General features: G+C 36.3%; 1 protein-coding gene across 7 annotated transcripts in view; it reads right to left on the bottom strand.

Annotated features, from left to right (window-relative positions):
* Positions 1–12493, bottom strand: part of PDS5B (PDS5 cohesin associated factor B) — a 180887-nt gene that overhangs the window by 50046 nt on the left and 118348 nt on the right. For all 7 annotated transcript variants that reach the window (XM_007960096.3, XM_007960102.3, XM_007960100.3 and 4 more), the window contains exon 19: positions 11459–11619. In XM_007960096.3, coding sequence (XP_007958287.1) covers positions 11459–11619 — 161 coding nt within the window. The remainder of the gene's footprint in view (positions 1–11458; positions 11620–12493) is intronic.

Below are 12493 nucleotides of genomic sequence, written 5' to 3'. Positions count from 1 at the left end.
TACAAGACTGTAATACCGAAAACAACCCAATGTCCATAAATAATGAACTGGTTAAATAAATTATGATACAGCCACATAATAAACGAGGACCTCTCTATATTTAAATGGGATAACTGCCAGTCCATGCCATTAAAGAGAAAAAAGGTGAAGGAAAGTGTATATAGTTTATCTTACTCATTTATCAAATGTGCATACATATACATATGCAGACAGATATGTGCATGGAAGGGGGCTTTTTTTTTTAATCTATGGGCAAGAAAGGTAATAGGTTAGAGGTTTGACGAACAGATGCTAGACTTCTGAAATTTATCTTGCTTCCTTTAGATATTTTTAAAGCCATTTAACATTTCACATAATTAAAAAACACATTAAATTTTAAAAGAGCAACCTTTCAAAAAGAATGAAACAAATGAACAAGGGTATGTATCCATGTGGTAGCATAACCACCCAAAGAATAATTATTCCAAATAGCTTTAAAACAGGAATTTGACTGCAGATCTCTAGTATGATACACACCAAATAAAAAAGAACTAGCTAAAAAAGTAAACGACTACTTTTAGGAATCACATTGGTGGTGCTACTGCTATTATGAGACTGCTATGGACGTATTATGGGATAAAGCAATTGAGTTATTATGTAATATTACAGGGTTATTATCCTGTGCCATGAGGGAAAAAAAGAGATACAAATGTAAAATTGAAGTTCAGTAAAAACCATGTAATCCTAAATTTGAACTGGAAGAATCGGTATAAACAAACATGAATTTCATCTTTCAAAAAAGCTATGTCTACTGAATTATCATAAAGTCATGATTTATACATTAGCAATTAGTACCCACAGGACTTGTGTTGTGATTTCTTAATACCATTCCCATTAAAAGGAACCAGAGCCCCTCGGAGAATTGGCCAATTCCAGGTCTGGGGCAGAACAAGTACAAGATGGTCCTAGAGTATCTTGTCATACAAGATAGCAAAGAAATTACAGAGATTATTGGGATTGTTCCAAAGGACTCATGGACTAACCTGAAGAGGCTTCCAAGATTTTACACAGGATAATCTGGGCATCAAAGCATGCGATCACTATAACTGACTGAAACACAAATATGTGTAGTCATTATGATTTTTTTAAAAACAACACTCAACTGGTCACCTCTGGAGTACACTAGTCCTCTTTATTTTGAATATTACTAAATTACATTTAAAAAATCAAGCATTTATCCTGCCTTTCCTAAACAAATACAACACTGGGAAACCAAAGAATCGATAAGAATTTCCTTTTTACAAAAGCATTCAGCTAGGAAGTGAAGAAGAATGACAATAAAAATATCAAGACTGATTACTAGTATCAACAGCTGCAAACATCATAGAGAGATGGCCAGCTATTATGAGCCTCCTGACAGGAAAGCATATCAATCTTATAAAATAGTCCTGTAAAAACAGAAAAGTTGAACCAGAATCCAATCAGGTCTCTGGATTCAATCACCATTTTAGAAAAAATAAAGAAATATGGCCAGGCACAGTGGATCACACCTGTAATCCCAGAACTGTGAAAGGCTGAGGTGGACAGATTGCTGGAGCCCAAGAGTTTGAGACTAGACTGGGCAACAAGGTGAAACTCTGTCTCTACAAACCAACATAAAAATAAGGCAGGCATGGTAACATGTGCCTGTAGTCCCAGCTACTCACGAGGCTGGGAGGGAGGATTGCTTGAACCAGGAGGTCGAGGCTGCAGTGCACCACCACACTCTAGCCTGGGCAACAGAGCAAGACCCTGTCGCAAAAAATCAAAACAAACAACAAAGAAGAACCTATCAAATTATGTCTAAGGGATACAATTAGCAAAAATCAGTCTATGGATAACCCTTCAAGAGAAACAACCTGATTCCTACTGCAAGCAGAGTGAGAGCTGGAGAGAAAGCCCACAAGAAACAAGATACTTAAAAGACACAGCAACCAATCACAATGTATAAATCTTACTTGCATCCTGAATCAAACAAACCATTTTTGAGGAGGAAGGATGGCTTGAGCCCAGGAATTTGAGACCAGTCTGGGCAACATAATGAGAGACTCTATCTCTACAAAAAGTTTAAAAAAAAAAAAAAAAAAAAGTAGCCGGGTGTGGTGTCTGCGGTTCCAACTACTGAGAGGCTGAGGTGGGAGGGTCACGTGAGCCCAGTCACTTCAAGGCCACAGTGAGCTACAATCTCACTACTGCACTCCATCCTAGGCAACAGCGCGAGACCCTGACACAAACAACAACAACAACAAAAACACATTTTTTGAGAAAACCAACTGGATATTAAGTTATCAGTGTTAACTGTGTTTGGGATAAAGATATATAGATGAAATGACAATATCTGGGATTTGCCTTCAAATATAAGAGGAACAAGGGAGTGTGTGGAGGCACAGAAAAAATAAAGCTGGCTGTAAGTTTATTCATTGTTAAGGCTGGTTGGTGAATACATACGGATTTGTGTTCTCTATTTCTGTGTATGTTTGAAATTTTCAATAATAAAACGTGGAGAAAAAAATAGTGTAACTAAAACACTAGTCTTTTAGTCTATGTTTTGTGGTTTCTTTGTGAAATAAAAGATTATTATTCTGTGGTTACTTCAGTAACTAAACTTCATAGACAAGATCTATCTTCTCACTTGATAATGCAAACACCTATAATCTTTCCCCAACAATCAAGAGAAAAATTATTGTTCACACTAGCAGCAACTTTAGCTGAGACTGTTAAAGATAGTTATGTGAAATTTTAGCTCATCCAATGATTCAGTTACTTTAACAGAAAACAAACTGAAACAATGAATACAAAAAAAAAATCTTAAGAATTCTGCAGTACTAAGTCAATGAAAATAAATAACCACCCATGCTGACTGCTTTTCCTATTAAAATGAATTTCTTATTCCCTCATTAAATTGACTTTCTTCCTTCAAGTTTTTTCCTTGTAACAATCATACCAACATAGAAAATGAAAAATACATTCAAACTGAAAAATACATGAAAACCCTGAAGAAAAAACACAGCATTTCACTACCCTGAAACAATACTGTCAACATTTTGATGAACACTCCTAAAATTTCTCTAGACATATTATTACACAGGCATTAATAAGTGAGGATATAAAATACATAGTACTTCGAAACATTGTTTTTTAAACCAACAATGTGTGTAGAACCTCATTTGTCAAATATTGCTAAGCACTATTCTTTTTAACAGTCACATAGCTCTTAGTGCATGTATAGTATATGGCTATACCAAAACTAATCTCATACTGATAAGCATTTTAGATTTAAAAGTTTTTAAAAACACCTTAACCACAATACCATGAATATCCCTGTGCTGGTTGTTTACATACTGTCTCTGAGCTTTAAACCTACCCTTTCATAATCTGCTCAGAGATCCTGAAGCTGTAAATCTGCAAAGAGCTGGTTTCCTATTAATTTCTTCCACTACAAGGCACTAGAGTTTCTTAAGGCATTCTGAGCAGTAGTTTCACTGCTCCCCAGCAATAGCCAGGCCACACCATACTTTGGCAGTGTGTTGGGTGAAACTGGCAGGGCTCCTCCACCTCTTAACACTACTACTTCCCAATTATCCCACCAGCTCTAGAGCTACTAGCTGCTTCCACCCATTTGTATCCCTGGATTACCAATGCAACTTTTTTCTCTTTTGTCCTTTAAACATCTGTATTAATTTGTTTAAAATACAGTCATGCCTCACTTAACAATAGGGATACATTCTGAGAAACGCATCACTGGATGATTTCATTGTTGTGAGAACATCATAGAGTATACTTACATAAACCTAGATGGTATAGCCTACTACACATCTAGTCTATATGGTATGACCTATTGCTCCTAGACTACAAACTTGTACAACATGCTACTGTACTGAATACTATATGCAATTATAACACAGTGGTAAATATTTGTATATCTAAACATAGAAAAGGTACTGAAAAAATATGGTATCAAAGATAAAAGTTGTACCGCTGTATAGTGCAGTTCCATTATAATCTTACAAGACCACCATATATATCTGGTCTATCATTAACCGACATACCATTACGCAGTACATGACTTTATACCTAGTATAGTTTGTTTCTCTGACTGAACCCTGAACTATATATGATAGATTATGTGCACATCTTTTCTAATTATCTCTGGGATAAGTTCCTGAAAGTGCAGAGTCAAAAACTATACATATTTTAAGTTTGCATATATTACCACATTACAAACCTAGAAGCATAGCATCATTTTATACTCCCAAGAGAGCATTGTTGGAATGCTAACACACACTGGTTGCATCACATAATTGCTTTTATTTGTATTTCCTTGAATACATAAGCATCTTTTCATGATTTCGAAGGCTGACAGGACTTCCTGCTTATAAACTTCCTGTTCGTTCTCTTTGCTAGTATTCTATGAGGCTTATATTTGTTATTCCTTCATTAAGAATCTTTATATAATACATTGCAGCTGGGCACGGTGGCTCATGCCTGTAATCTCAACACTTTGGGAGGCCAACGCGGTCAGATCACTTAAGGCCAGGAGATCGAAACCAGCTCGGCCCACATGGCAAAATCTGGTCTCTACTAAAAATACAAACAAAAAAAATTGCCAGGGATGGTGGCACATGCCTGTAATCCCAGCTATTCGGGTGGCTGAGGCACAAAAATTGCTTGAAACTGGGAGGCAGAGGTGCAGTGAGCCAAGAGATCATGCCACTACACTCCAGCCTGGGAGACAGAGTAAAACCCTGTCTCAAAAAGAAAAAAAAAAAAAAAGAGTCTTTATACATTTATACATTGCAGGTATTAACCTTTTCTAATTAATATTTACTGAAAATAGTCCTCCAGTATATAATTTGTGTTTCCAACTTATTTCATGATTTTGGCTTTTATCTAAATAGTGGTTCCTCATCTCCACTAAAATATAAAGCAGAGACTTAGCCTGTCCTCTTTATTACAATATCCTCAACACCTAGAACAGTACCGTACACCTAGAACCACACCATACATGGTGGGGCAGGGGCTGGGGGTGGGGGGTAACCCATAGATATCTTTTGCAACAAATGAATTTTAACAAAATAATACAATCCAGGCCAGGCACAGTGGCTCATGCCTGTAATCCCAACACTTTGGGAGGCCAAGCTAGACAGATCACCTGAGCCCAGGAGATCAAGACCAGCGTGGGCAACATGGCAAAACCCTGTCTCAACAAAAAATACAAAATTTAGACATGCATGGTGGCACGTGTCTATAGACACAACTACTTGGGAGGCTGAGGTCGGGGGACTGATTGAGCCCCAGAGGCTGAGGCTGCAGTGAGCCATGATTGAGCCACTGCACTCCAGTCTGGGTGACAGAGCAAGACCCTTTCTCAACAAAACAATAATAGTAATAATAATGATAATCCAATCCCTCAGTATTTCATTCACAACTTTGGTATTAGTGTCCCTTCCTCTACAAACAAGGAAGTTATAAAAATATACCAGTTACCTAGTAATTTGATTAATCCATGTTATATACTTAAAGCAAATCCATGCTATATACTTAAAATAATGCAAGAATTTGTCTTTGATTCTTCTGGAATATATGTAAAATCTAAGTAAGCAGTCTATTTCCCTTTCAAAACTGCTTGTTAATTATTTACTAGGTAACCTAACTTTTCCTGGCCAATTTATTTGTTAAACATTATATCCCCCCATCCACCATTATTACAGCATTGCAAATTTCTTGTATACTTTACTTCTAGGTCTTCTGATGTTTACTCCCATAATAATGTAAATGACTGTTGGTTATATAAGAAAAATTTTGGATTTTTACATACTTATTTTGGCTACTCCATTTTGAGTAGCTTTTCGGTTGATTCTCCTGGATTTTCCAAGAAAAATGAAAGCCTCTTCCTTTCCCACACTTGTATTTCTTATTTTATATTCTTACATAATTACACCAGTTAATGCTTCCAAAACAATGTTAAACAATAGCAGAGATAGTGTGGTTTCTCATCTTGTTCCCGCTTTTACTGGGAATGCTACTGGTGTTTTACATGATGCTGCCTATTGGTTTAAGAGAGATTAATTATGTTATGAAGGTACTGATTCCTATCTTATTAGATTTAATTAGAAACAGACTGATATTTTTGGCCAGGTGCAGTGGCTCACACCTGTAATCCCAGTACTTTGAGAGGCCAAGGCAGGTGGATCACAAGATCAGGAGATCGGGACCATCCTGGCTAACACAGTGAAACTGTATCTCTACTAAAAATACAAAAAATTAGCCGGGCATGGTGGTGAGCACCTGTAGTCCCAGCTATTCAGGAGGCTGAGGCAGGAGAATGGCTTGAACCCAGGAGGCAGAGCTTGGAGTAAACCGAGATCGCGCCGCTCCACTCTAGCCTGGGCAACAGAGCGAGACTCCGTCTCAAAAAAAAAAAAAAAAAAGCCCTTTCAGCACCTATAAAAAATGATCTATTGTGTACCCTTTTCCCTACTTATATAATAAATTGTAAACATAAACAGTAGGCTTACTAATATTATACCAACCCTCTCTGTATACTCCTAAAATTAACCATGTCTGGCCACAATATATTCTCGTTTTATTATTTAACTTATCTTTTTACTAATATCTTACTTATACAAAAATCACATATTAGTAAGATTTGTGTTAGGGTTTTCTTAGGGGGTGGGGGGATATCTTTTACTAGGTTTTAGTATACATGTTAGTTATCCTGGCTGTAAAGAAAATAAGGGCTTTCTTTTCTATACTCTGAACAATTAAAAGAATTAGAATTCCTGGTTTCTTACAGATTTGAAATATCTCCCTCAAGACACAACTTACACTGGTGCTTTTATTAGAGAATAACGTTTCAATTTCTTTTATAACTATAGTCTGTTTGGTTTTTGTCTTTTCTCGTCTCGAACTTATTTACATCATTCTTAAAAATCCAGGTTTTCAAATATATTTACATAGCCATATCTAAAAGTTAAATAATTAGAGTAAAATGATAGGCAAAGACAAATCAGAGATATACAAACAAAAAGGAAACAAAATCCAGATTTAGAGGGCATAAGCAAAACTGAATTCCAGAGGGAAAAGTATACAACTATGTAGACAGGGTAACCTCATGATTTAAAAAAAGGGGTGGTACGTTTACCGAGTCCCGTACACTTAAGAATATCCTTCATTTGTCCCTACTTAAAAATAACTAGGACTACCTAGAAAATTCTTTAGTTATACTGTTTCTTCCATCAGAACTCTCCAGCTGTTGAATCATTAACTTCAGAAATTGTATGTGGTTTGCCGGGCCCGGTGGCTCAAGCCTGTAATCCCAGCACTTTGGGAGGCCGAGACGGGCGGATCACGAGGTCAGGATATCAAGACCATCCTGGCTAACACTGTGAAACCCCATCTCTACTAAAAATACAAAAAAAAATTAGCCGGGCGTGGTGGCAGGCGCCTGTAGTCCCAGCTACACGGGAGGCTGAGGCAGGAGAATGGCGTGAACCCAGGAAGCGGAGCTTGCAGTGAGTGGAGATCGCGCCACTGCACTCCAGCCTGGGCGACAGAGCAAGACTCCGTCTCAAAAAAAAAAAGAAATTGTATGTGGTTTGAAAAGAAGTCAGCCAGCTTCATTATTTTCCACTGCACTGACCTAACTAGTTTTTCTTGATATTTGCAAAATCACCTTTGCAATCCCTGATAATTTAGCAAATTGCACCAGTATATTTTCCAAAAATGAGTCTTCATCTCCAGATTCATATTTTCAATCATTCAAAACAAATTTATTATTATTCTCTTTAATATTTTCCATTTCCCATTATTCTACTATCTTCTCCATAGACGTCAATTACGGTTTTTCACTATCTGCAATTCATTCTCTTTAACTCCATTTTTTCTGTCCAATTTCTCCATATTCTATGCAGATTTCCTCAAGCCAAATCTCTAGCTCACTGATTCCACCTTCCATATTGTTTATTCTGCTCCTTGCTACTTATATTAAATTATATTCTATAATCAATATCCTTAGCCCTTTTTCATGTATTGTCTCATTTTTGTTATCTTTTTTCTCCTCATGTAATTTGCTGTTTACCTTCCTTGGCAGCTTAAATGACTAAGACTTTCTTTTGATACTAGAAAAATTCAATTCTAAATACTGCTTATCAGTTACTTTGGAATGCTAAGATCATTACATAGGTTTTGTGTTTGTTAACTTGCTTATCTGTATTCTGTTAATTCATCTTCAAGTAAGAAAAATTCTCTGGCTTTGCTATTTAAACAAAAGTTATAGTTAGCATCTCCCGGATGACTGAACACTTCTCTTAAAAAATTAACGTAAAAGCTCCCAACTCAGGCTACAGTTGCTTCATCACCTGGCTAACTAGCATAGGAATGAAAGTTAGGACTAAAGGTAGTAAGTCCTTTTTCTCTGTGTAATTTATCTCCAAATTTGTTAAAACTCTTACAAGGATAAGAACCAGTCACTGGAGCTATGGGTACATCACATGCTGTGATAGGATCCTCAGTTTTGGCACATCTCAATGCTTTTAGGAAAGTCAGACTCCTGAGAGACAAGCTGAGTCACAATGGAACTCATATAACTCATCGTTATGGAACCCTATAACTCATCATCATTTTTCATTTAATGGGTCAAGCGTATAATTGTTTTCTGCTCCCGTAAAGTCGGTCAAAAGATATTTCCTTCATGATTTTCCTTAGTCTTACCTCATCACTAAACTTTGCTCTTCCTGGTAAACAGGTTGACCTAAAGAAAAATACTATGACCACAAAGCCTCTCCTTTAGTCCTAGTACAGCTAAAATCAGGTTCTCTTTCTTTCTCTTAAAGTGTGTCCATATAGCAATATCCTCCCTCTAAATTAGCAAATAATAGGACACTTACAGTACACTGCCAATACATATCCCTTGTCAGTGTTCTCACATTCAATACAGTCTTAATGGCACATCTGGTGCCAATTCTGTCCAGTTTGTGGTAGCTTTATTAGATACATTTTTCTTTAGGTTCTTTTTAATTATTTTGATGAATTCAAGGGAAGACAGTTTAATCAACAGTCTCTTAACTGTATTATTTTTCCTCAAAATCAACTCACCCAATTTAATAAAACATTAAATCTACATATATAGTTTATCTCCTGGAAGAAATTATTATGAGTTATTTCATCAAGAACAGTGTGTGCACACTGTAGGAATTCAGTATCAGCTGAGTTAATTCTCCTCATGAGAAGTATCTGAAATATATTCAGTATATAAATCAAATAATTTTAAATACTTCAGTTCCACAGTAAAGCAATACATTTTAAAATGTCCCATGTACATTTCAAAATGTCCATCTTTTGACCCTGTTCTTGTGGTTCTACAAATATATCAAACCATGTTTCTTTAAAATATAAAAGTTACTAGGAAAAACAATCTAGAATGAAAATAATAAAACCTCCAGGGAATAAGCCAAACTTGAACTCTGTCAATGCTCTAATTAGAAAAGAAACTGCCGTAATGGGTATCACACCATAGGCATTGGAGCCAAACAGGCCTAAATTCAAATCCTGGCTCTGTCACTTGCTAGCTATATGACCTGGGTCCATTTACCTCTGAACATTAGATTCCTCATTTGGAAAACTAGGATAATAACTGCACTTCACTGAATTGTCACAATGTTTAAATGAGACAGTGTAATAGGTGGACATTCAGCAAATGGTATACAGCTGTATATGGTTTATACATAATGTGTATGTATAGGTATTACATATGTCTGTGCGAGAAATACACATACATAAAACCAAACTCATCTCTGATCTGACTAGGAGAGCCACAGCACCATCCAAAGGGAAGCTCATGTTCTGGGATTACTTAAAAATTAGAAGTCAGGGCCGGGCACGGAAGCTGATGCCTGTAATCCCAGCACTTTGGGAGGCCAAAGCAGACAGATCACTTGAGGCCAGGAGTTGGAGACCAGCCTGGCCAACATGGTGAAGCCCTGTCTCTATTAAAAATACAAAAATTAGCCAGGTGTGGTGGCGCATGCCTGTAATTCCAGCTACTCGGGAGGCTGAGGCAGGAGAATCACCTGAACCTGGGAGGTAGAAGCTGCAGTGAGCCAACATTGCGCCACAGCACTCTAACCCAGGTAACAGAGTAAGATTCCGTCTCAAAAAAAACAAACAAACAAAAAATTAAGAAGTCAGTTCCAAACAATAAGGTTTCTTACTCTTGCCAGAGAGACTACTGTTATAAAATTTTAATATGTTTCTATTACCATTTAAATAATTGCCGGCCAGGCACAGTGGCTCACGCCTGTAATCCCAGCACTTTGGGAGGCTGAGGCAGGCAGATCACCTGAGGTCCAGAGTTCAAGACCAACCTGGCCAAAATGGCAAAACCCCCATCTCTACTTTACAAAAAATTAGCCAGGGGTGGTGGCAGGTGCCTGTAATCCCAGCTACTCAGGAGGCTGAGGCAGGAGAATCGCTTGAACCCAGGAGGCGAAGGTTGCAGTGAGCTGAGATCACACCACACTACACTCCCAGCGTGGGCAACAGAGTGAGGCTCCATCTCAAAAAAAAAGAAAATAATAATAATGCCTTTGTTCTATTTATCAGCAGTTTCTAGAATTAAGTACACATGAACAGAAAGGAATAACAAAAATTATACCTGAAACTCTTAATTGCAAGCTAGCTTTACTTCCAGTCTCTTTCTAAGGAAAAGACCCATGGGCAATTCTTCTCCACAAAAACCATGGTACCCCAATCACAACTAACCAGACTAATGGGTAAGCCAGAAGTGATGAGGTAGAGGTGAAAGCAACCACCTATGACTACGCCAGTATCAGAACCACCTATTCCATATTCTCTCCAAGAACTAGAAGAGATACACATAGAGAAGCAGTGACATGTAAGAAATGAAGATTTATTCTTCTGATTATAAAATCTTGAACTATGATTATCCCAGGATAACAGCTCAATTTGCAATTATGGGAAATACTGAAACACAGAAAAAATTGCACTGCTGTTAGATATTCCATGCTTCTCTACTTCCTTGTGTCAATTAAAGCACTGCTTCTGAAATTTGTTTGTTTGTTTCAGTACCCTAAATCACAGAGGAAACTAAAGAATATTATAGACAGTCCTGATGAAATTCCTTTGAAATTTCCCATACCTTAAATTCATATGAATTGTTTATTCTATGCCATAATATACCAGGGATTATCAAACTGATATATCAGAAAGATAAGCCATGTTTATCCCCCAAGTTCACGCATCTTTTAAAATACCAATCGATGCTTACTCCTAGGAAAGGAGAATCTAAACTGAACATTACAGACTTAAGATAACCTAGACAGTTTTTCCTCAAAACTTGAAAGATTCCAATTATTACATAAATCAAGAAATAATTACGTTTCTGATGTCCAGAATATTTATCAAAATAAACTCAACTCACGATCTGATGTGTGGAAAATCCTCTTCAATTCTGCTTCCTGTGTTTTTGAAAATTTGTAATGCAGCTTCTGCTACTTTTTCATCATCCATTTTCAGACAAGCCAGTAATGATTCAAATGTTTCAGCAGAATGAAATGAGATGGGATGTGTAAATGAGAGTACCTATAAAATGAATCATAAAAATAATTTGTAAAATTTTTTCATCTTTATAATACAAATCCAAAATATTACATATTAGAAATACTATAAATCAAAGTCAATAAAAAAAATCATGTTAATCAAAATCTGAAAGCACTATAAACAAAATTTAAAACATACTCAACTATGTAATGGAAATGTTCCTCTGTAGGAAGATTGTATGATATAATGAAGTAATTTCTTCCAAAATTAAATTACGTGTTAATATAATTTTAGTCAAAATAATTTGGATTTTGATTATTGTTCAGGTTTTTTGGTGGAGAATGAGAGGAGAAAAGGGGACATGAAGAGAGAGTTTAACAAAACATCTCTCATCTTCCCAATAAACATCATTAGCAGAGACTGAGTAAGAAGAGAATAAACTAGGGAAAGGGGAAAAACACTGACAAGATAGTAAAGAAGTCTATAAAGTTCCAATAACCAAATCACAATGGTACGAACATTAGAATAATCATGAAACAAAAAATATAAGGCAGTAAGTAGGCTCTAGAATATATTAAAAAAATAGATTATATAAATTGTAAGAGATTACAAAGAAGTCAACAGAAAATAAATAGTCCTGAGAAAACTGAATAGCTATTGGGAGAAAATCAAATTAGGCCCCCTGCCCCCACAACACACTTTCAAAATAAATTTCAGATGGGTTGTGTTTAAGATTTTAAAAAACAAAAACAACAAAAACCCTCTGTACAAGACAGGGTTTTTTTAAGCATAAAATAAACAAAAGGAATCAAATGTGGAATGTAAAAAAAACAGCACGCACCAGAAAAATATACTAAGTATAATGCCACATTTATGTTTCTAAAATAATCAAAACAAGCAACATGTTATTTAGAGA

This window comes from Chlorocebus sabaeus, chromosome 3, assembly GCF_047675955.1.
Source record: "Chlorocebus sabaeus isolate Y175 chromosome 3, mChlSab1.0.hap1, whole genome shotgun sequence".
Lineage (NCBI taxonomy): Eukaryota > Metazoa > Chordata > Mammalia > Primates > Cercopithecidae > Chlorocebus > Chlorocebus sabaeus.
The sequence above is the reverse complement of the archived record's forward strand: the minus strand, read 5'-3'. Positions and strand labels throughout refer to the sequence as shown.